At 32.7% G+C, this 26113-nt stretch overlaps 2 protein-coding genes across 2 annotated transcripts; one reads left to right on the top strand and one right to left on the bottom strand.

Moving 5' to 3' along the window:
* Positions 1–1025: 1025 nt before the first annotated feature.
* Positions 1026–9968, bottom strand: LOC133203581 (succinate--CoA ligase [GDP-forming] subunit beta, mitochondrial-like). The gene is made up of 11 exons (XM_061339354.1): positions 9850–9968; positions 9200–9344; positions 7359–7458; positions 6988–7078; positions 5742–5894; positions 5277–5366; positions 4697–4793; positions 3178–3339; positions 2667–2809; positions 2440–2560; positions 1026–1898 (listed from the first exon to the last, which is right to left on the bottom strand). Exons 1-11 carry the CDS (start codon positions 9931–9933, stop codon positions 1783–1785), a joined length of 1302 nt encoding a protein of 433 aa, XP_061195338.1. The 5' UTR covers positions 9934–9968; the 3' UTR covers positions 1026–1782.
* Positions 9969–10203: 235 nt separating this feature from the next.
* On the top strand, positions 10204–22348 carry LOC133203806 (dynamin-1-like protein). The gene is made up of 16 exons (XM_061339591.1): positions 10204–10382; positions 11258–11402; positions 12343–12464; positions 12708–12957; positions 13164–13312; positions 13656–13760; positions 14551–14664; positions 15539–15630; positions 15887–16007; positions 16412–16558; positions 16738–16830; positions 17081–17233; positions 17453–17596; positions 18106–18163; positions 19458–19669; positions 20290–22348. Exons 1-16 carry the CDS (start codon positions 10281–10283, stop codon positions 20344–20346), a joined length of 2064 nt encoding a protein of 687 aa, XP_061195575.1. The 5' UTR covers positions 10204–10280; the 3' UTR covers positions 20347–22348.
* The last annotated feature ends 3765 nt before the right edge of the window (positions 22349–26113 follow it).

The raw sequence follows: 26113 nt of genomic DNA, 5'->3' as shown, positions 1-26113 counted from the left end.
ACATCCTTAGATCAAAGACTAAAACAACTTTTAATCTTTAAGGCCATTTGTTTCCATTTTTCTTTCTCTTTCATTTTTGCCACTATGTATGAAAAATACTGGGAATGTGTCTCTTTATTACTTGCCAACTAAAGAGAACTCGGAAATGAATCATTCTGTAAAATCCAAAACACTTTGAATGTATAAAGTCATGTCACATTTTTAATTGAATGCCAATATTGTTCATGGCATTAAATATAATCTTTGTGAATTAACAAATTATGCTCTAATTTGTGATTTGCAAACTAGTACATGTATGAAGTGTAAATGGCATCCAATAGCTTGGCCTAGTGGATTAATCCTTTAACCTGATCGGTAGAGCACTGGACTGGCATGCCCAAGGTTTTGGGTTCAAATCCATCTAAAAGCACAAACATGTCTCTGTTACAATTTACAAGAAAACGTATCAAAAAAATCAATCTGTTGGTGAATTCCTTGTGTAGCAATAACTTTTCTCAACGGCTACATAAAAATACTTTGACAAGTACACGACCTAGTTTACAGTAGTACATGTTCTTGTAAATATATAACAAAGACATGTTTGTGCCTCTAAATGGATTTGAACTTGGGACCTCTGCCAGTCCAGTGCTCTACCCATTGGATTTACCTAACTCAAACTAGTAGGATGTCCTGTACTCCTACACTACCACACATAACAAGAAATTCCCAACAAAACTGTAGTTCTCCTGAATTTTAAGTGAAGTAAATTTGTGAGTGTATAATATTCTGAAAAATTTTCCTTCTGAACTTTGAATGAAAACTTAAGAAAAACACTTTAAATTTAAAACAGAACTAAAAGTATGTTAAAATGATTTCTGCAGTAGCATTCTAAAATATAGAAAATTCATTCTCAGCAACAAAACACTGTCCATTATTTAAAAAAAAAAAAAAAAAAAAAAAAAAAAAAAAAAAAAGAAATCCTACCGGTTTCAGTAAGGGAAACGCTACACAGATATGGCACTGATGTAAGTACACTGCAAGAAATATTTTTCTTTTGAATTGGCTTTATTTTGAATAGTACCTTAAATAGTATGTGCACAATACTCATTTCAAAATATGATTGATCATCCCATTCTCCATAAAGTGGAATGGAAGTTATGGAACTATAAAAAATGAATCAGAAGTGTTTTCTAATGCCAATAATCATTGAAAATATATGTATAAACCCCTTTAAATATCATATTTTTACAGAAACAATATGTATCAAAAACATATTTATTATGATATAAATGGGAGTGATACTTGGAGCACTTGTGTAAAGCTAATCTTGTGAGGATTTGCTAAAAGTCATTGAAAAAGAGCAGGATTTCCAATTTACAAATGTACAGCATAAAATGTGAAATAATACTGTTTATATATTAAACCTATTTAACTTGCAACAATTATTGTAGCAATTTATAACTTGCATTTTAATACAAATTCTTGGCTCAAGGTGCATTACACATACATGAGCATATAATTATTAAGCATACCTAAAATTAATTGACAAATCAAATGCAAAGGGTGTATCTAAATAAAATACATGAACATGTATTTTGCATTAAATCATTGTTTATGTTTGTAAAGTATTCTAAATGCCCATAAAAAAATTAAATAAATTTCTCAATCAGTAATTGAAATATTAAAAACACCACTCATTCTCAAAAAGCACCTATAAATCTAATGTATACAACCCTCCTGGATTTACAGACACAAGTTTTTGGGATTTAGCATTTTGAAAACAAATGCCTGGTAATATCACAGTTAAGCTGAAGCTGCCGATTCCACGGAGAGGCGAGCTGCATCATTAAAACCGTCAGCTACGGTGATCTTCATCCCGCTTTCTGCCAAAATTTTCTTTGCTTCCTCTACATTGTTACCTGAAAACACCAGTTGAAAAGTTGTCTTAAAACTTAAAACTTTAATTTGTGGAGGAACAAGTAGACCCTCCACACTATTTTGGAGTCCATTTACATATTTCCAACAAGCTATGTTTATTATGAAAACATGATACAAGCACTCTGACAAGTATGGCTACTCCAGACAAATTATCCTTAAGAGTTTTTGCCATGTAGGCAACATAACAGAAAGAGACCAAATACATGTATTTTGTCATATTAATGTGAATTTTAAACAAAAGATTTGGAATGTGCCTGACAACAGTCCTGAAGTCTTGTATTTTAAATCCTCAAAATAACTCTACAATGGTAAAAAAAAAAAATACAAAATATATATATAATGCAGTTTATATGACTGCAATTTGCAATTTCATTCTTTACATGAAGTTTTATTCACCATTTTGTATTTTTTACAACACTGCAATTGCATCTGAGCTATAGAACAGTCTCGTTTTTCAGTTCAAGTCCAGTAATGAACAGATCCACATTGAAATCTTCAATAACACATGTACGTAGTACTTACCTTCCAGTCTGACGACCAGGGGGAGCTCTAGATGTAATTTTTTACTGGCTTTAATTATCCCTGTGGCCACTGTAGCACAGTTTACAATACCTCCAAATATATTCACTAAAATTGTCTTCACCTGAAACAAAATTTAAATTATACCTTTAGTTGAAAAATTAGCAAAAATCTGAACCACAGAAAATTTCTTTTTCAGCATATATTATGTGTACATATTGAAAGCATACATGTGAATCCCCCATGAGGAGAAAGAAGGCATCGTGGACTTGCTGTTCTGACACACCCCCTCCGACATCTAAGAAGTTGGCTGGTTCTCCTCCATGAAGTTTGATGATGTCCATTGTTGCCATGGCGAGACCAGCACCATTCACTATAAATAATAAATATGTTTCTTAGTGACTACTTAAAAAAGAGGTATGGGCCACAAACGACACGACTGTCATGATTTACTAATGCTCTCTGTAAGAAATGATTTTTATGAAAGGAAAAGGTAAAGTAAGGGTCAAATTTTACCCATCGCATGACCTTAACCTAGGTTAAAATTGTGATGTTTCAATTTGGCACTTAGCTCAAAACTAGTATATACACAAAAAGGTGATGAATTAAAAAACACATTCCAAATTCTATTCTTACTGATTTTTCAAAATGGAGCACAATTATGCTTGATTCTTTGATTTTTTCACACTATTAGTACAAATAATAATTCATAGATGTTTAAAGAGAGTGGACACGACAAACCAAGACATCCTATGCTACCCTCCAGGGCTATGTAATTCAGTTTAAGTCGACTAGCTTCAATTTCCCGGGGATCTGTTTCTGCCATATCATCCATGGCAAATACTTCCTTCTGTCTAAAAGCAGCATTGTCATCAAAGTTGATCTTCGCATCAAAACAAACAACTGAAAGAAAGACCATACTACTGAGAACAAAAAAGTAACTGTTTACATGAAAGTTACATGGACTCGCAATCTAAACTTTAAGCTCAGTGGGAACATATTTTAATTAACAAAGGCAAAATAAAGTTTAATCTGATCAACATTAAATTCTTACTACTGTGGAATCATCATTGTTTGTTGGAAACCAATGTTCCTTGTCACCCTTACTCTCGAATTTACACCCCAGTAACTTTGTCATCTCATCAGGTGATTGAATCTTCCATATTTTCTTGTAACCCACAAAATTATGTCCTTATGATCAAGCAAAATTTAGGTTAACCACAAACATTGACCCCAACAAATTCAAGTGATTCCACAGTAGCAAGAAACCCTATATCAATGATTCCATTAAAGCAACAGATATTAAAATGTCAAACATCGTTTTCTCAAACTCAAAGGGACCAAGAAAAACTGAGAGATATACGAGGATTCAAGATATCCAGGGTAAAATACTAAGAGAATAAGGAGTTAGGACTTCCAAATCACTTCAACATATTCATGGTATTCAAGATATAAGTGTTCGAGATACCGCAGTTCAACTGTACTTCACATTCATAGCCTGTCAGACTGAATATAAAACTGCCTCAAATTGGCAATGTTTTCAAATGAAAGATAATTAGTATGCTGACTTCCCTACACAGATATTTCTCTGTTTTATTATTTTGTATCCCCTACCTTAGTATGCTGACTTCCCTACACAGACATTTCTCTTGTTTTATTATTTTGTATCCCCTACCTAAGTATGCTGACTTCCCTACACAGACATTTCTCTGTTTTATTATTTTGTATCCCCTACCTAAGTATGCTGCCTTCCCTACACAGACATTTCTCTTGTTTCATTATTTTGTATCCCCTACCTAAGTATGCTGACTTCCCTACACAGACATTTCTCTTGTTTCATTATTTTGTATCCCCTACCTTAGTATGCTGACTTCCCTAAACAGAATTTCTCTGTTTTATTATTTTGTATCCCCTACCTCAGTATGCTGACTTCCCTACACAGACATTTCTCTGTTTTATTATTTTGTATCCCCTACCTCTACCATCAGGTGATAAGATAACTAGTATGCTGACTTCCCTAAACAGACATTTCTCTGTTTTACTATTTTGTATCCCCTACCTTAGTATGCAGGCTTCCCTACACAGACATTTCTCTGTTTTATTATTTTGTATCCCCTACCTCTACCATCAGGTGATAAGATAATTAGTATGCTGACTTCCCTAAACAGATATTTCTGTTTTATTATTTTGTATCCCCTACCTTAGTATGCTGACTTCCCTAAACAGACATTTCTCTGTTTTGTTATTTTGTATCCCCTACCTCTACCATCAGGTGTTTCTCCAAATGGATTGATTTCCACCTGTGTGGCATCTACTTTAACAAACAATTCATACAATCTACGAATCTGGTCCGCTGCCTGAAAAAATTAAAGGAAAAAATTATGATGATCATACTTGTTCATGTAACTTTAGGTATATTCTACATATATTTCAATTGATTTCACACAGGAATCTACTGCAGAATAATCATTTTAATTCTTGTGGGTCAAATGTTCATGAGCAATTTAACTTTTACTGGTTTGTGGGGACATTATATTGTGGGTAACTCATAGGCACAAAAAAGATTCAATTAACCAATACACACTGACAAAGAAATCAAATGGTTTGCCTGGATGTAAATTCGTTGGCAATGTTGACCCATAAAATTCATGAACATTGGTCCCCTACGAACAAGCATTATGATGAATCCACAGTATTTCATAAAAAATATTCTCAGACTTGACAAACTCTACACCCAAAGTGTACATACCAAGGTAGGTCTTAATAAATATAAATGTCATCCAGTCAAATTAATTTATATTGTTATAAAAGATTCTCTGATATACTGAAATGACTATTACTGTTTGTAGATTGCTGCCCTGGAATCCGAGTTTCTCTGCCACTGACAAACACTGCCTCTCTGTTACACTGGTCATTATATCTACTGGCTCCTGCAAAAAAAAAAAAAAAAATTAAATCTTTTTTCCCAGAACATTAGCACAGAAAATATATTAAAAAATAACTAAAATGATCTGTGGTTTACTTCACTTAAAGCCATAGAAATCATTGTGACATTTAGTCAAGTAACTATTGTATGAATTCCAAACTCTACTTTAAATCACCTTATACATAATTATATATATGTCACGTTAAATTGATCCGAGTCATTTCCACTTCATATACTATATACCCCTATAAAGTGATGAGAACTTCACATAAGTGATGAGAACTTCACATTTAACTCATGAAATAACATGTACAGATGATTTTGTGAAAATAAAATGTGATTTACAGTGTTTTAAATTTAAACAATCCTGCCCCCCAACCTTGATAATAGAACCAGGGTCTGTAGCAGCAGTTTCTTCTATATCCATTCCTCCATGCTTACTGCCAATGATCACCGGTCCCGCAAATGATCTATCTAACACAATGGCAAAGTATGTCTCCCTGGCAAGGTCCAATGCCTCGGCTACCATCACCTAGTACAAAAACAAACAACAATGAAAGTTTACTTCTATATATATGATAAGAACCTTACTAAGTGAAGTTCGAAATATTAATGTTTCACAGAACAACAAAAGGCCCATGGGCCCATCCGCCCGCCCCACCCTACCCCAGGGGCCATGATTTGAACAAATTGAATCTGCATTACCTTGGGATGCTTGTATATCAATATCAGTATAATCACTAGTCATGGTCCTGCTGCTCTTGAGGAAATACATGTACATGTACAACATTTTTTTCTATAAATTACCATGTAAAACTTTGATATCATTTTGTTGCCCCATCCTATTCCAGGGTAAAAAAGTATGTCAATCTCTAAGGTCAAGGTTATATTGTAAAAAAAAAATTTGATACCCAAAAGAAAGGTCTTGTCACAATGAATAAATAAATATTTGAAATATGAAAGCCATAGCACCAATCATTCAAAAGTTATGGTCAAGGTTAAAGTTTGATTAAAATTCTTTTAAGTAGGTCAGAATTCTAGTTCAAGATCATCAGGTCAAAAATGTTGGTACCCAAAGAAAAGTCTTGTCACAGTGAAGATATATTTAAATTATGAAAGTCCTAGCACCAACCATGTTCAAGAGTTATGTACAAGGTTAATTCTTTTGTGGACAAACAGACAGCTAGACTGACAGACAGAACAGACTAAAAACTACATGCCCCCTGAATCATTGATTATGGGGGCATAAAAATCATATTAAAAAAAAAACTGCCTGAACATTTACTTTAAAAATTTTTGGCCTGAGAAACTAAAGATATATTTTGGGCATAAAATTTATCTTTTTATTCCTAGTGGTTCTTGAGCAGATGATTTTTTATGACACCAACACTATTTTTGCCTTTCCTTGATTATCTCCCCTTTCTTCATTTGAACAGACTTCAATCCCCTTTACTTAATTACACTGTGTGCCAATTTTGGTTGAAATTGGCCCAGTGGTTCTGGAGAAGAAGATGAAATTGTGAAAGGATTACAACAACAACAACAGATAATGGACAAATTTCAATCAGAAAGGCTTACTTGAGCCTTTGGTTAAGGTGAGTTAAATATATATTCCACACACAAACCTTTGACACTTTGACTCCATCTCCAGTTGTTTGTTTTGTCTTAAGTTTGTGTCCCAGCATACTTGTGACTAGACCTTCCACTTCACCTGGGCTACAAAATACGTTGCAGATAAAAACTTTGTATGGCTTTTCAAGATGAAATATTTAGAAGGATATTTATTTTTTCCTAGTACAAAACTAAGATAACAGTCTATAAAAATTGGATATCACATGTCTTGCACATTTCAATGCAAACTGGGTAAATTCTTAGCTGTAATTCAGAATCAGTACTTGCAAAAAGATTTATCCTTTGATAAATCAGGAATATTAAGTTACTAAACCATTCAGTGATATTGTACCAGGATCTACAAAGAGGTCATGTGATGTCTTACTTTTTGGTAAGATGGACTCCTCCTTTGAAGCCATTAGAAAACACACCTTTCCCTCTGCCTCCAGCCAAAATCTGAGCTTTAATCACATATTCATCAACCTCTAAAAAATTAAAATGTATTCAATAATAAAAAATCTCAATGCATGAATCTATATTTTTGTCCCAGGGCGACTTGGAAAGAAAACAAAAGGCCCAAGGGCCTTAACGGTCACCTGAGTATAATACAACAATTTAGAGGATCCATAAAGTATAAAATAAACTGATAGATGAAACTTTGTTGTCCAAAAACAAGAGAAATAGGATGATCAGGATCAATGAAATAATTAGTCTAGTATTCAGTAACAACTTATAAACTATATTCTAGTATATCTCCCATTTAGCACTGTCACAGTGCAGACAATTAACATACTATTAGTGCCACTTTTAATCCCATATTGAAACCTTCCACATTGGCCTCTCTTGGTCTTTGAAGAACAGGACCAGGAGTAAAGAAGAAGATTTTTAAAGATTGCATTAATTTTGGTGGTATTAGCCCCACCCCTCAGGCCCCAGGGGGGCAGGGACTATAAAATTCACAATTCTTGTTCCCCTTCACCCATAGATGTTATATGCCAAAATTGGTTGAAATTGGTTAAGCGGTTTTGGAGAAGACGTTGAAAATGTTCAAAAGTTAACGCACGACGGACGACGCACGACGCACGTCGCATGACGACGGACGAAAACAGATAGCAATAGGTCACCTGAGTTTACTCAGGTGACCTAAAAAGGGACCATTAGACAGTACATTAATTTAAGGTAGTGTGACTCACGATACACTCTGCTGCAAAATAATTGTTTGTTGATTTTTTTTTGGAATTGAAATAGTGTATTGTCACTTTGCATGGCATTTTAGTTTTCTGTTCATAACCTTGAACTTGCACAACCTTACCCGCAGGCCATAAGCAATCTTTGATTTATGTACAAGCATCCATGCTACTCTCTAGCAAAGTTATTGACCAGATTTTACAAAATTTAACATAGCTTTCTGCAAGTGACCTTGAATTTACCTAAACTCCCTTGAGTCAAGAACACAGAACAACTTTTACAAACGACCTTGTGTTTAAAGTCATGACATACCATCTAACTATAAGGGCATAAGTAGAGTTTTTGTGAAGTATGAACCTCCAAAGTTTCTCCAAACTAAATAACTGAACTAGATTCACACACTTTTTCTGTCAGTGACCTAGAACAGTAGAACTTTAAATGACCTTCTTGAATGTTTTGTCACAAAAAGCCATAAACAATCTCTTTTTCAGTATGTGCTTCCAATCATGTGCCATTGTTTTTCTATTATGAAATTATGGGGCCAAGCTAAAAATATCTTTATTTTGCAGTTGCCGACCTAAAATTTTTTAGAGTGGGTATAGGTAGGTAGGTTTTTTTTTTTTAAAGATTGCAGTTTTTAGACTTTTGTTAGATAACAAAAATAGGATTACTAAACATAAAGATGCTCACTTGTTATAATCCACTGATTGATAAAAACAAAAATCAAAAATGAAAATGAAACAGTTTCAATATCCTGAAACAGGGACCTATATACTAACTTAGTATATAGGTCCCTGTCTTGAAAGCTTGAACTTTAATAACAACACAAAATAGCTGAATAAAAGTTTGGGTCGGGTGCATTTTCAGTGGGTCGGTAGGCAACTGCAAACAAACAAATTTTTATTTTAGTACTGGCCTAAACAAAATAGCAAATAACAGGCAGACAGACAAAGTAATTCCTACAAACCCCTTAAAATTCATTTGCAGGGTTTTAAATGACATCATTGCAGAACAATTTGGTTTTAGACAACTATTGACCTAGTTTTTTGGCTGCTGTTTTGGCCTCCTCTGCTGAACTGCAAACAACAAACTTCTGAACATTGATTCCATTATCCAACATCAGTTTCTTACTCTGGTACTCCTGTAGACTCAGGCATCGTATGGAAACACAGAAAACATTCTTCTGTTGTATAAAAAAAAAGTTATTAAAACACACTCAGTGGGTAAGTTTAATACCCTCTTCTCTTGGTTTTAGTAAAATATAGAGAGTTCTATTTAAACATTGATTATCATTATTTTTTTAACTTAATTATACGCGTTAGCTCACTTTGAAAATATATAATAAATATAGGCATACCTGTGTGATTTATGGCATCAAGAATTCATAAAGTAATCAATTTACACGAATAATATTGCTGAAAAATTATGTTTTTAAATTATAATCTCATATAGTTTATTCCTGATTATTAAAAAAAAGCCAAATGAGGGAAATTAGTATCTCTTGGAGTAGGTTATTTTTGTTTTACATCTCTGGTAATCTTTATTTATAACAAGGTCAAGTGTTATCAGCTGATAAGTGGTTTGCCTCAGCACAACATTGAAAACGTTATATCACCGTATTTCGTATCACATTACTATAGTTCAGTGTCATCTTATCTTTGCTTATTAAGTTTATTTTGGAAACTTACTTTCTCTTTTTTAAAATTCTGCAGAATGGAGCTGAGATTAGACAATCTTCTATACGTCCGAAGCATGTTCATGGGCGCAGACATATTATTTCTGTGATGTGTGATACGTCATTGGTTTGGGTGGTATAGTACTTTTTCGGATAATCATAAAACTGCTAGAACTGAAGATTTGGATTACTCAAGCCATCGAATTTTTGATTCTAGATAAAAATCAATTTTGTTTCAAAATTAAAGTATCAGATGTTTCTCTGTTCCATCAGAAGTAAAGTTTTGAAAACACGCAAAATGTAATCTTAAAAATAAGAATCCAAATTATACCGAAAGAGATTTTTTTCTTCCTCTAGGAAATCCATTTTCAACCTTGACCCTGTACAAGTTAAATTAGGAAAACGGACACTCCAAACTCAAATTGAATGTAGGCTATATTTAAAATGGAAGGACTTATACCAGTGATAAACAAACTTCAAGATGTATTTAATACTGTCGGCTCAGAAGTCATAAACCTTCCACAAATTGTTGTGATAGGTAATCAGGTAAGTAGGGCATTATAGCCCTAGGGTGTTCTAAATATGTATGGTGATATACCGGTTTCAATGTCAAGAAAATAAAATTGAACAGTGCATTACATAATCAATAATCGAAACTGAAACTTAATAAATTGAAACCTAGCCAATTTATTTTTAAGAAAGAAGAAATGTGATTCTGCGTAATTTTATAAATAAATGAAGTTTAGTATATATCATTGACATTGCTCTATTATATTTTTCATTCATTTATTTGCAATAATTAGTATCCCTTATTCTGGAATTGAAAAATGTACCCTGTAACTATTAACTAATCTAGTGATGTGTATGAGATAACAATAAACTGGTAATTGTCCAAGTCTACTGAACACAAATAAATTAAAGTTATATTTTTGTTATGCTATGAAATTCTGAATGTCAATGTACAAAGACTATCAGAACTTCGTAGTATAACCACAGGGCTGTCCCTTTGAATTGAAATAAAAGGGGACATTTTAAAAGTATTTGGGGATCTGGGGTTCCTCCCCTGATGGGGAGTTTAGGAGGAATACCAAAATAACCGGAAAATTACATCATTATAGGTGGGGAAATTCCCAGGCCCCTGGGTCTTAGGGACAACCCTGTAACAAACATCTGACTTGAATCAGATTGGTGAAAGCAAGGATTGCATAAAAGCCATATTGGACATTTGATACATGCATCTATAACAAATATCTACCTTTACAGATTCAGAGACCCAATTATTAGTGTCTATGATAAACAGAATTGAAATTTTGATTAATGAGGTCTGGTGTATTCTTGAAGATTAATGAGGTCTGGACTGTATTCTTGCAGATTATGTAGACTTCCTGTATATTTTGTCTAACTTTCTGTATATTTTGTAGAGCTCTGGTAAAAGTTCTGTGATTGAGAGTTTGGTAGGGCGAGATTTTCTCCCCAGAGGTACAGGTATTGTTACCCGCCGACCTTTAATCCTTCAGCTGATACATGTTAGCAAAAGTGATCGAGAGGCTAGAGCACAAGATGGAGGTAAGATTCTATGAATAATCGAATACCAACTTCAGAAATGAGTTAATAAATTAAAAATAGGTACTATTTTAAAACTTGATTTTAGCAGAATAATTATGGGCTGAAAATCATTTAGATAAATAACATATTATCAAGTAGTAACTAGTTATTTTTTACTGGTTCTTTTTAAGAAATTAAAATCTAGGTCCAAGTAGATCATTGATCATGTTGGTCTTTTAATGTGTTTAAAATAAGTACTTAGTGATTTGTATTCAACCAGTGTATGGAACAAAAATCTCTAATTTGACACAACATTGTCACAATGTGTTGAAATATGCTTCATACATATGACAGTGATTTTAACTGCTATCCAAATGAAGACTCAAGAATGTGTCGATTAATTTATTAATGATTTAATCCATATTACATGATGTGCTGATTTTCTGAAAAAATCAATACAATTTTACAAACAGTACACGGATTTACAACTGTAATTACATTGCTATAAAATTACGTAAATATTGAAATATTAAAAATGATACAGCATGTAACAGATGCTCAGCAAGCTTGCATACAAAGCATAAATTAATCATGTTAACGTTCAATTAACAATAGTACAATAATTTGGTCTGTATATCATGTATATCAAGATAGCATTTAACATAAACAAAATTAATCTCATAATGTGCCAATTATCATAGTTACAATGAAGTTTATTTTGAACATTACAACTAAGAATAAACAAATTGTTACAGTGATATCCTTACTAAGTGTATTTCATTGCAATCTTGCTGAAGTTATTCACATTGTTTCTTTTCAGTTTTTTTCAATCAATCATATTAATGAAGCATATCAACACAGAGAACGTTACAAAGGCATACACAAAGTTATCATCATAATGATAATTATTCATTAATAGCTACTCATTATTACATATTTTCTTTCTGCTGCCAATTTTTAGATCCAATTAAAGCAGAAGAATGGGGAAAATTCTTGCATACGAAGAACAAAATTTACACAGATTTTCAGGAGATCCGACACGAAATTGAAAATGAAACAGACAGAATGTCAGGATCCAATAAGGTGATTATAAGAGATAAAATTGATGGATAAAGTTTAATGAAATACAAATCAGTCTTGTAACCTTTTAGAAATGATTTACGTGGCAAAACCATGCACAGTTTTGCAACACATGTATATCGAACAATGATAAAGCATTGTCACACATTGATTATATATATTTATTTCAATTGTTCAAGAAAGTGAAGAAGTCAAGAAAAGATAAGTCAAGAAAATTTAACATTTCATTTATTTTTTTTAATTAAGGGAATTTGCCCAGAGCCAATCAGTTTAAAAATTTACTCATCTAAAGTGGTAAGCCTGACGTTAGTTGACTTGCCTGGGATGACAAAAGTCCCTGTGGGGGACCAGCCAGAAGATATAGAGCTTCAGATCCGGGACCTGTGCATAGATTACATCCAGAATCCAAACTCCATCATCCTAGCAGTGTGTGCTGCAAACACAGACATGGCCACTTCAGAATCCCTCAAACTTGCCAAAGAAGTGGATCCAGATGGTGAAAAAAATATTTCTGTTCATTCAGATCGAGATTGTTTTTCAATTACTAGCATTATATAGTGAATACATGTATCTATATGTACATGTATGTATATATTATTACTCCATTATTTCCAAGTTGAGGCTTGTGTAATAAAAATGTGACTGAAAAACTATTTTATGAAGTGATTTTTGTGTCATGTTTTAATGATGTACATTTTTTAGGTCGCCGTACGTTGGCAGTAGTAACAAAGCTGGACCTGATGGACCACGGAACAGATGCAATGGAGGTCCTGTGTGGGCGTGTTATACCTGTAAAACTAGGAATCATAGGTGTAGTGAACAGAAGTCAAGCAGACATCAACAAAAACAAGGTAATAACGAGGAATGGGTCTGTGAATCTAGTATTCAGGAGGTACCAACCAGTTATCAACTATAAAAAGCTGATATCTGTTTTTTCATATTTTTCAGAAAACTATGACAATAAAGTTTATGTACAATGTTTTTTGAAAACAATTTTTAATGTGTAAGACTTTTTATGCCTATTAAAATCATTTTTCTGAAAATTCACTCGATTGACAGGAAACAGATCATCTTCAGGGAAAAATGAAATTTGCTGTGGTGACAGTAGAAGGAGGAAGAAAAAGTTAGCCCCCCCAAATATGTACAGGGATGATGAAGTATCAGGAAATGAATCTCATTGATCTCTATTTTCAGGAAATGTCAGAGACTTTGAAAGATGAGGCATCTTTTCTACAGAGAAAGTATCCCACCATAGCTAGTCGACATGGCTCACAGTATCTTGCCAGGACTCTCAACAGGGTAAGATCTTATCTCCACATAAAATAATTTGCAGTTTATATGATTAATTGGCACACTAAAAAGTCCTAGATCAGATTTTATATGCCTGTCTTAAGATGGAACATTATATGGTATGACGTTTGTGTCTGTCCATAGATGTTATCTATGCCTTTGGGGAATTGGGCAAAGGAATCTGGCCTCTTAATTGCAATTGAAAGCATCTGTCAAATTAAAATAATTCTTGTTGCTTAGCCTTTATTTTCAAAATTAATTTGGTATTAAGTTATTAAGATTAATTTTATATTGTATAGTACTGAGAAATTTTCTAATTTTCATGTGGATATAATTTTTGTTGATTTTGTGATATGAAGATACCGGTACACATGAATTCATATCCTCCATGAAATGTTAAAACTTCATTATGCAGTATAATGTTTCTCCTTTATGATGTATTATTTGTTCTAATAAATAAGTACACCATAGGAGATGCACATCAAACATTATAAAGGGGAAAAAAACATTGAAATCTGTACCAAGTTTGACATGATTTTCTTCTATGCACTCTCATCTGTTTAATCTGAAAATTAAAAAAAATATCTGACAGGCGTATTATTTGCCATGGCGGTACACTTTATACATTATTTTAGCCCAGAGAAAAATGAAAATGTTCTAAAATAAAATAATAACTTTCAAAAAGAAAATTTCCAATTTCTGTGTTTCAGTTGCATGTTGTTTTATGAATAAGAATGCTGACATCTAATTGATCTTTAATGGATTTATATGGAAATGTCTCATGGTTTGATTGTTTCAGCTGCTGATGCATCACATTAGGGACTGTCTTCCAGAGCTTAAGACCCGGGTCAATGTGTCTATTGCTCAGTTTCAGTCTCTGCTGAATTCCTTTGGAGAACCAGTGGAAGACAAGGTAGTTATCAGATGTTGTTTATTATATCATTAAGGCACTGGTCTGCAGGTGCCCATAGTGACCAGTCTGTCCATCTTTCTGTCTATCGATCCAATTTCATTTCTCTGGAGCAATTTCCTCTCTCCTTGGCCCTTGGCCAAGTGGGACTCAAACTTCTCCCATAGATTGCCTATGGGTAGAGGGTGTACAGTGACCTTGAACCAATTTTCTAGATCAAATTCAAGGTCAAAAAACCTCTCTGTGTAAAATTCGTGTATGAAGCATTTTTTCTGTCCCCTTTGTCCAGTTTGGCTCATACTTCACGGGTAGAGTGCTTGTGGGTAAAAGGTATGCAGTGACCTTAAATCAATTATCTAGATGAAAGGTTTAGGTCAGAAAACTTCTCTGTAAATCCTTGTCTAGAGCATATTTTCTCTCCCCTTAGCCATACCTGGCTAAAATTTTACACCCATAAGAGTTCCTATAGGTGTGCAGTGTCCTTGAGCATGGATGTTTCGAGGTTAGTGGTCAAGATTAAGCAAACCTCTGTAAAATTCTTTTCTTGGGCATTTCTCCCATTGGCCCCATTTAATGTCCTTAGCTAAAAGCGGTGCCCTTTGAGATGGTCACCATCTCAACGATACATGTATGTAGTTTACTGTAATAGTACACCTGCTGTAAAAGCAAAGAATTACATCTAAAATTGAGTTTATAAGCATGATGGCTTGATAGAGGAAAAATACTCTTTCTTTTAATGATACATACATGAAAGCTATTTAAAGGTAGAAAATGTGAAAATATAATAAAATAATAATAAAAAAATAAAATATAATAAAAATAAACAGAACTGTTTGAACAATCTTGGTCTTAAATGAAGTAAAACTACATATTTCAGAGTCAGCTGTTGTTACAAATTATAACCAGATTTGCAACAGCGTACTGCAGCACCATAGAGGGAAACTCCAAAAATATTGAGACTTCTGAACTGTAAGTAAAAATGAAACAAAATTAGATTTTTTTTGTTTCTTTCAGATTTATGTCATAAATATTATAAATTTTATAGAGACTTTGACAAGGATCTAGAAGGTTCCTGTACAGATATTTGGCTCTAAGGATTTGAATTCTATATATATATTTTTTTAAATATCCACATTTTGACTTTGAACATGAATGAAAAACTTGCAGAAATAAGGAAAGGATGCATTTTTGTTTGTTTGACACATTTCTATGTGAATTGTTTTAGATGTGGAGGAGCCAGGATTTGTTATATTTTTCATGAGACATTTGGTCGGACTCTGGAGTCCGTTAATCCACTAGGAGGGTTAACTGCCCTCGACATTCTCACAGCAATCAGGAATGCTACGGTACGTATACACTATAAAAAAAATAAGCTTCAGGAGCAGTGAATTTGAATCAAATTTTCACAGCTTCATTTCTGATTTTGAAATAGGAAAAAAAAATTACTTTGTTACATATATATACATGTAACTTTACGGATTAAAATCGTCAATATAAAAAAAAAATAGAGTAGTATTTCTTTGACTGCTTATATCTGACTAGTTTATAGGAGTCATAAATAGTGTTAAGTTGTTTGTACTTTCATTTTCTTTTCTTAGGCAAAATATTTTCATATGTGTGAAAAGCATTTGAAATTATAGTCAACAAATATAATGAATATAATCTAAGAAATTTGAAAATTTTGAAAACTTCAAACGACATGACATTTTCATATATTTCTGTAACTCTTTTGACCTGTGATTATTTTTAGGGCCCCAGACCCGCCCTATTTGTACCAGAGGTGTCATTTGAGCTTCTTGTCAAGCGTCAGATCCGTCGTCTAGAGGAGCCAAGTTTACGGTGTATAGAACTAGTCCACGAGGAAATGCAGAGAATTATACAGCACTGTGGAACACAGGTGATTGTGAACAGGGTCAGCTGTATAGTCTTAGGATATACAGTACTAGATGAATCTTTATATGTTATTACTGGTACTCAGGTCTAAATTTACAGCAAGATAAGACTCATCATAATGCTGTTGAAATACTTATAGATCTATACTTTTACCTTTTATTAACATTTTTGTTGTTTATACAGCAAGAGATGTTGAGATTTCCTAAGCTTCATGAAAAGATTGTAGATGTTGTCACCAACTTATTACGGAGGCGATTACAGCCCACAAACAATATGGTGAGTCAGATGTTATTATCAGATGACAACATTGGAACAGTTTTATCTCTTTATTCCCTAAATCACTGTTTTCCTTTATTTTGATATTCTTGTTTTCACAATTTCAGAGAGAGAGAGGGAGAGAGAGAGAGTACAAAACTGCAGAAATGATAAAAAATTAGATAAAATTCTCATAGATTTATAGTATCAAGGAGGTGCATGCTTTAAGTATTGAATACATCTGTACAATCATGTGTTTATTTCTTTCCAGGTACAAAATTTAGTTGCAATAGAGTTAGCATATATAAACACCAAGCATCCAGATTTTCATGAGGCCAACTTATTCCAAAGATCACAAGAACTGGAAATTAGTAAAAACCTAAATGAATTCCACATTAATAATGAATCTACAAAAGACCATAAGGTATGAAGTCTAGCTACAGTATTGGCAAATGTTTAATAATTATATAATTTAATCAAATAAAATATCTTGAAATTCCCAATTGTCTTCTCTTTATTATGTTAATAAATGTATAAGCTTTATAGATAGAATACCATGAGATCATAGTAAAAAAAAGGATAAAATTAAAGGACAGGTAAAGGGGATTTTATGGTTTGTTTACAAGGTTGCTTTCTTTGACAGAGAGGAAATCCTGGTAAAATTTCCAACTACCTGCGGGGTCAGGGTGATCTACATAATGATTTATCACAGACCAGTAGCCCCGCCAGCAGTCGACCTGATTCACCTATACACGCTGTAAAGGGAGTTAACCTCCTGTCAGATGTAGTAAGTTTGTTTTGGTACATCTGAACCTTGTAATGGTCAGATACACAAGAAACGCACAGTATGAACAAAATACATATGCACTGATAGGTTTTATTGCTAGTATTTTTACAGTAAATAAGACATGGTACACAATTTAAATAAGACTAGGTACACAAGTAGACTGTACCTAGATACATAAATGCATCAGTTCTTGATTTGGACACTATTGCCATGGTAACTAAAAAGAGAAATGTCTATTCTTTCTTTAAAAACCCTATTCCTATAGATTTGGTCTGATTAGATTTTTTACACAAGTAGACCATACTATAAAGATACATTTTTCTTTATTATACATTTAAGTACACACAAGTAGAGCTTTAGTCTTGTCAGAGACTTTTGATTATTTAGTAATACATGGAGTAATATTTCTTTGAGTGAAAATAATGACATATGAGTAAGTTCTTTATATGCCTAATAATTTTTTTGAAATACATGTACAGAAGTGAATAATGAATCCAAATCTTTTTCAGCCACAGCCTACATCTAGGAAACTCTCACCCAGGGAACAGAGGGACTGTGATGTCATTGGTAAAAATCTTATAACTGATTTTATATTATAGAGTATTAAGGTTTTAGATGGAAGGATAAAGAACAAGGTACGGTTTCAATACAAATCTTGCCCTGTGTTTTTCTTAAAAATGAAAATGATGTAAAATTATAAAACTCATGCTTTTTGAGTCCTTGAAATTCCATTCCATGCAGAAAGATCTTGCAAATCATTTTTTCCTCACATGACCTTCTAAATGCTAATCGTGACGCCATAAAGATGTGCATTTTCCCGTATTTTCTTAATAAGCCGCAGAAGACACCAATTTTCAATGAAATTTCTTTCAGATAATATTGTCCACAGGCATCGCCCACAAAGATTTTGAGATATGTGATTTTCCAACGAATTTTACACAACATGTCCGAAAATTATAGTGGGTGACGGCTGTGGACACTATTTTCTCAAGGAAAATAACCCTTGAAATGGGTCATTTTGAGGCTTTTTCTGTTTAAAACAAAGAAATGCATCAAATTAATGATGTCATATTTCCAGAATGGTACTCCTTCACGTAATATTCTTTCCTGATTTAGTCACAGTCATATACTCAACTAATTTTTAAGCCAGTTTCAAAACATTTTGAAGACATTAAATTTTTAGGGCATAATAAAGTCAAAACTGTACCTTCTTCTTTATCGTCATGTTTAAAAGTTGTTTTTTTTTCATATTTCCACCCAATATTAATTTTCAGAGGACTCTGGTTTATTAAATTGTGAAAAGGTTTAAAGTAAAGTTTCTGGTAAGATTATGGCTGTTTAATTTGCAACTTTGACCCAGTTTAAGAATTGATATCATAGCTTGTGAACAGATTGATTTTATCATTCTTTATACAAGTGTAGCAGATTAGCTGAGGTTAAAACCTAACGGCTAAATTTAACTTTAGATTAATCATATGCAGAAAAGATAATAGTGTTATTCTGAAAATGTATAAGGTGAACACATGTTGAGCTGTTGCAAAGATGGTATGAATGATGTTTTAATATATATGTATTGTAGAAGGAGTTTAAACAGAGAGATATTATTTAGAGTGGATTTAAATATCATGCTTAATCTAATGTAGTTTTCCAGCACTAGTTGACATGAAATGAAATGTATAAAAAACAATTTTGACATAATTTTGTATGTATACTTTGTTGCTCAAAGTTTTATTTTTTTAAAAGTTGGTTTTAAAACAAACAGGTGTTGATACAAATTTAGAAATATTTTTTTTTTTTTTTTGCATTAATGTTTTTAAATTCTAAAAGATTAATATATCATAGTTTGTATTCTTTACTTCAGAACGATTGATCCGATCCTATTTCCTGATTGTAAAGAAGAATGTCCAGGATACGATCCCAAAGGCTATTATGCACTTCCTGGTGAACTATGTAAAGGACAATCTACAGAGTGAGCTCGTTAGCTCATTGTACAAGAAAGAAGAGCTCGAGTTTCTTCTAGAGGAATCTGAACATATAGCACAGAGGCGAAAGGAAGCTAGTGAAATGTTACAGGTGGGACATTGGAATTTTTTTGGAAAAAGTTCATTTTTTATCGTCTCTGGGTCTTCTCTCCATTTTTTACAAATGTTTGTTAGTTTCTTTGAATTAAAATGCACACAAATAACGTTTCAAAATCATGTAACATTTTGTACCAAATGACTCATATAGCCAACTTTCAAGATCTTTTTTAGCAAATCAAAATATAGTATCGGGAAAATATTTCCCTTTCCTATTTCACAGGAACCCGATACATCAAAAGAATGCTAAAATTCCATGTGACAGATCAATGAAATTTTCACTTTTCAAGTGTGCCCAGATTCCTGCCGAATGCCAATCAAAAGCGCCCTCGTTCTTTAATAATATCGTAATATCTGAAGAATATTTTGCGATTGTATTTTTTGTTGATTTGTCTCAACCTCAGAGTTCGATAACCACAGAAAAAAACCTGTTATATGGTAATACATGTACAACAAAGATTGAAATTTCCTGTAAACTTTTCGTACAACCCTTATATTTATACATAAACAAGTTAAATTTTTTTCTGTAGCCAATATGAATTTCCTCTCTTTCTATACCAACAAAATTGTTTTTTTACAGATGAATAATTAATTTGCTAATTAATGAATTTTCAGGCACTTCAACGAGCCAGTCAGATTATTGGAGAGATACGAGAGATCCACCTGTGGTAATGATGACTGGATAGGGCAAACCAAAGATAGGATTTATAATCATTACCCTGCTACACAGGAACAACATTTATAAACATATTTATATCAACTTACATTGAAACAAAACAAGACTTTTCATATGCATCTTTATTAAATATATACCAATACATGTACATTCATCTTAGGACAGTTCATAAAACCTAGATTTTATTTTATGGGTTTATCTACATGTAAGTATTACCGTATTAAATTTTTAATCAATACTGTAAATCAAAACGTGTGTAAAGTGTGTGCTACAATTGGTTTTTTTTAACATCATATTTGAATTAGACTAGAAGATTACTCTGTACATGAAACTGAGGTGATTTTGTGTAAAAAAAAAAATTAGGTTTGCTCAATGAGATATTTGTATGTGACATGTATGTTAATCCTAACTATCATACTTCTAGAAAAGAAAATTGATTGCTATGTACATTTAATAGTAAATCACTATTACAGATGAACATTTATTATAGAAAGGTTTATTTAATTTTTAAAACCAACAACATCTAATCATATTTACAGTAGAATCAAAATGTTTTGGTGTATAATTAATATAATATTTCCCTTTTCATTTATTAGCAATTTGGTATTAGTCAGGAGAAAAGATGCATAATAATATATATGAATACATCTTGTGTTTATGTAATTTTCCAATCATGTTACCGTAGGTTTGGCTTTTTATTCCATAGTCATTCACACAAGATTAACACTAGTCATTAAAAAGAACATTATTTATTATTTTTGATAATTTTTAACCCTAATAAGGCAGGTTCAAAACCATAAACTTCAAGGGAAGAATATGTCAAAGACATTGGATTATATTTTGACTATTTATTAAAGGAATAAAATTGTAAAATGGGGAAAATCCTATCCTTGATTTATTGATGATTTTTTAACTGTGGGAAAAACCACAAGAATCGGCTTTTATCTACGTAAACTTTCACTTAAAATAATTGATTATTATTTGTACATGTAATTTTCTGTCATTTTTTTCAGTATTGTGCATTGATAACATATTTCACGACATGTATTAACCGATTGAAGTTGATTTGTCTTTCAGTTAGTTCATTTTCTAAAACTGTGTACATATAGACTGTAAAATTTCATTTCTCAATGTAATAGTGCTATTATAAACCTTATTTTCTCTCTCCTTATAATAGTGTTGTAAATAAACTTTGATTCACTGCATATAAACTAGATTGAAATTGTATGTATGTTTTAGAGTAAGGTGTTGAATTGTACTTTGTAACCTGTGCTGCGATTCACCTGTAGAACTGTGTAGTAGATGTCTGTCTTGTGTGTTAATTACAAAGGGGAGCAGTTCACCTGTAACCTGTGTTGCGATTCACAAGTAGAACTGTATAATAGATGTCTGTCTTGTGTGTTAATTACAAAGGTAGCAGCCCACCTGTAACCTGTGCTGCGATTCACCTGTAGACCTATACAATAGATGTCTGTGTGTAAATTACAAAGGGAGCAGTCTGTATTTTTCTGTATCATTGATGAGTGAGGTGTATAAATGTGAATTCTTTGACACTAAAACAGTAAGGGAAGCATAAATGTTTTTCTTACATGTATATTTATTTGGATTTAAATTTCTTTCAAATATTTTCGATTTTCCTTGTTTAACTTGAAATGCTTGTAGTTTGAATTCTTCTTTACACATCATAAAGTGCTGTTTGAGAACCTCTGGTTGGTCACTGTGCTAGGTGTGACCAGGCAATGGTTTTAGGAAATGTGAAATGAGAAATACGACAAATATAGAATATTGAATATAGAATATTTCCAACAGTTATGAACATGTATATTTTGGAAAAAGGAGTACATGTACCTTTGATTATAATATATAAAATTTATATCTTAGTTGGGAACAAAATTTGATGTATTTTCAAAGTGGTAAACGTGTAATACATTCACTGAATGTCACCATCTCTGTATGCATGAAAGAATTGTAACAATAAATGATGCAGGTTAAGTATGACAGTATGTTTTTCTTAATTGATTGTAGCCGGGTACAACAAATAATTGACCAAACAGTACATCAAGCCCTTTTATTTATCATTTTATTATAAACCTTGATGTACAAACTTTTTAATATAAGAACAATGAAATAATAGCACTTTGAATCATGCAAATGTTGTACGTTTACAGGTTTTCCAATACATAAAGGTAATTTATAATACTAGTATATGCTTTATACAAATATCTAAATTCCCTTTAAAATCATTATTAATAATCTTGTTGCAAAAGCAGGAAGTATTTTCATAGTTCAAAATCCACTTTTTACACCAGCCGAGATGTTGTGGGCAGCCAGAGCTAACACAGCCTTTGGCAGATGACAATTACCGGCATCACCTTTCAACTCTCAATCAAGGATGTTTTGGATGGAGTCTTAATTCATGCCCTGGACAAAAAATTCACTTTCAGATGATTTCTTCGGTGAATTTATTTTATGTCCAATTTAAATGTTCTCTGCATCATTTTGATGTAAAGCAGTGAATTGACTAACTAATTTCTACCTTCTATTTGAACTTAGTTCATATGTTTGCTATAGAAAAAGCAAGTCCTCTCCCATTCAGCTTCATTATGTAAAGATCCTGGTCCATCTGCATTCTTGACCATTTTTAATGTGTTCTCATTTATATGTAGTTATGTAATTCTTACCTACTAAAAATCTCAAATGTAAACAAAATAAATATACCCTTATCACCTGCATATGGAGTTTATGTCTTCCAATTGATTCGGTACGCAGAGCATGCTATACGTACGAACAATTTCTAAAACGGGGCAAGCTATTGACAAACAAGTTGATGAATCAAGGATATCAACAGTCTTTATGGTCGATAAAATGACCCTGTTAGCAAACACAATCTGTCATTAAGTCAAATGCTAACTGGTCGTTATCTATCGGAGATAACGACCAGTAATCAAGTTTAAAAGTCTATAGAAAAATACAAATCAGGTGCAGAACAATCCAAAAACATCAGAGGTGGGATCTGGTGTCATGGAAGAGTAAGCTACCCCTGCCGACTGGTCACACCCGCCGTGTGCTCCTTGTCATGATCGGGCAAACAGAAAAATCCGTATAAAATTCAAGGTGTGAAATAATGGCCTAACAATTAGTATGAAAAAGTCAGTCAGCATTCGACTTAATGACAGATTGTGTTTGCTGACAGGGTCATTTTATCGACCATAGAACTTGCGAAATGATGATTTTAAACGAGACTGTTGATATTCTTGTAGAGCATGCTCTTTCATATCGATCAACTGGGAGACACAAACCCCATTATCATAAAGATTCATTGTCAGGTTACCATTAACGTCTTTTTCTAGTAAAATGTCCAAATATGAAACAGATGCGTCAGACTCGGTGATATCTTTTATTTCACGTTCACTGGGCTATATCAAGTCGACATATGAATGGAAGTAATAACTATTGTTAATTGATAATACGTCGTCGATATATCTAAATGTCGAGTTGAAGGCCACAGCAATTGTTTTCTTCTCATAAACAATTTTTTGAACAAATTCTGCTTCAAATGAATACAAAAAAACAGGTCTGCTAATGGCGGGGCGCAATTGGTACCTATGGGTATTCCAACAGATTGTTGGAAGACGTGATCTCCAAAAACTACATAGATATTGTAAATCAAAAACCCAAGTATCTTTTTAATATAAACTTCAGAGTACTTGTATGTACAATCAGGATGTTTTTTTAAAAAATAATTTTGTAAATGACCAATATCAAGATAAGGAAATTTACAAGTTCCATTTTTATTGAAAAAAGCAGCTGTCTTTGATGTCAAAAAGTTTGGATTTTAATCTATAGTGGGGAATGGTTGTTTAAAGTATTGAAAAGTCGCATGTTTTGATGTTACTGATTTTGGTAAAATTTTGTGTTTTCAAATTTTCTAAAAGTTTTTAAGTATCCACATATGATTTACACCACTTCTCGAATATATTGTTGAACAGTACTCCCTAAGTTTCTCCTTCACTGCCGTTTATATTTTAGTGAGGAGTAAAGTAAAAGGCTTGGTAGAACATTTACTGGACCCGCTATGTATCTTTCTTTGCAATTTTTATGAAGTTAAGGAAGCCAGTATAGGTATGATAATTCAAATTCATATTTATTGTTGGGAATATAAAAAAAAAATTAATTTTCAAGAATTTCCTCTTTAGAAAGGGAGCTATGGGTAAAAGTTGGATTATCACTCGCAGAATTAAATCCCAATTCGTCTAAAATACGAATAGACTCAAAAGAGTGACGCCTGTTTTTATACTGGGCAACGCGTCTGCCAGGATCATTTCGTTATTCTGTGAACTACTCATTAACCCATATCTTGTGATTGGTCATTATGAAAATTACTTAATTAAAAATCACTCTGATTCTGCACACAGTACTCTGAAGTTGATATTAAAAGGATGGTGGAGTTCCTCATTGACAACATTCATGTAGTAATTGGAGACCAGATCTTCCAACAAACTGTTGGAAGTCAGACTGGCAAATAACTGTGCTCCTTTATTATTATTATTAACCAACATGTTTTTATATTTCTATGAAGTAGAATTTATTAAAAATGATAATTCAAATTCATATTTATTGTTGGGAATATAAAAAAAATTAATTTTCAAGAATTTCCTCTTTAGAAAGGGAGCTATGGGTATAAGTTGGATTATCACTCGCAGAATTAAATCCCAATTCGTCTAAAATACAATCAAAATAATGAGCATTACAAAGACAATGTTGTTACCTGCTTTGTCAGTTAGGACTAGTACAAATTGATCGTGTAAGCCCTAATTCTTTTTTTTTTCACTTCTGAATTATAGAACACAGAAAGATGGGTGGTTTTCATATTGCCACTCAATCGCTTAATGCGAGATTTTAACTTCCATCGGATTATTTTAATCCATTCTGATAAAGTGTCAAGGTCTTCTTTTCCATGTTTGGCCCATTCCCTGGCGTAATCTTCCACAGAATTCATAATATTTATGAAATTATGACGCCAGTTGAATGATCGGGGTTCCCTAAATTTTTATCCTTTTAAAATAAGTGATATAAGGTTCTCATTATTAACTATATTTACGTCACCATTAATGACGTGTTTAGCAGGACTATAGTTGTAGGGTGAAGAAGAACATGAACACGTTGGAGCTAGGATTACTTATATATGTTTCAGCTGTTCGATATCTAGGCACTGTGGATGGTTCTTTTGTAATTAAAATGTTTGGAAGCATAGTCGATGTCTATTTGCAAGTACAAAGTGTGGACCTCAACTTGAATTATGGTGGAATAGAAGACTGAACAATTTTGTAATTAAGAATATATCTTATATCTGTTTGTTGGCGAATTGATGTTTAAGGAACAAACGTGTTGTTTGAGCAGTATTTTCTTCCGTAAAACGTGGCTGTTTAAAAAGCCCAAGGCCATGATTTGCAATATCCATAATCACAGATCCTAGCCTGTATTCTGGTGTCGAAGAATCCAAATATGAAATTTCCTTGACTTTATCCAAATAGACTATTTAAAACTTTCAGAGAGACAGAGTAAAGTTTTGTGCGAATATGATCAAGATCTAACTGTCTACTTACATAAGGTAGTAGTGAATTAAAGGAGACATAATCATCTTGTATAATAGATTTATTTTAAGACCGATGTCGACTACGCCTTCGTCTCTGTGTATTGTTAGAAAATCCCATCATATTCACATTACTACACTTTTGACTTGAAAGACTCTCAACATTATCT

Source organism: Saccostrea echinata, unplaced genomic scaffold (assembly GCF_033153115.1).
Source record: "Saccostrea echinata isolate AGI-Se365-2 ecotype Australia unplaced genomic scaffold, CSIRO_AGI_Sech_v1 ptg000051l, whole genome shotgun sequence".
NCBI classification, from domain to species: domain Eukaryota; kingdom Metazoa; phylum Mollusca; class Bivalvia; order Ostreida; family Ostreidae; genus Saccostrea; species Saccostrea echinata.
Note: the sequence above shows the minus strand (reverse complement) of the source record. Positions and strands in the feature narration are given on the sequence as shown.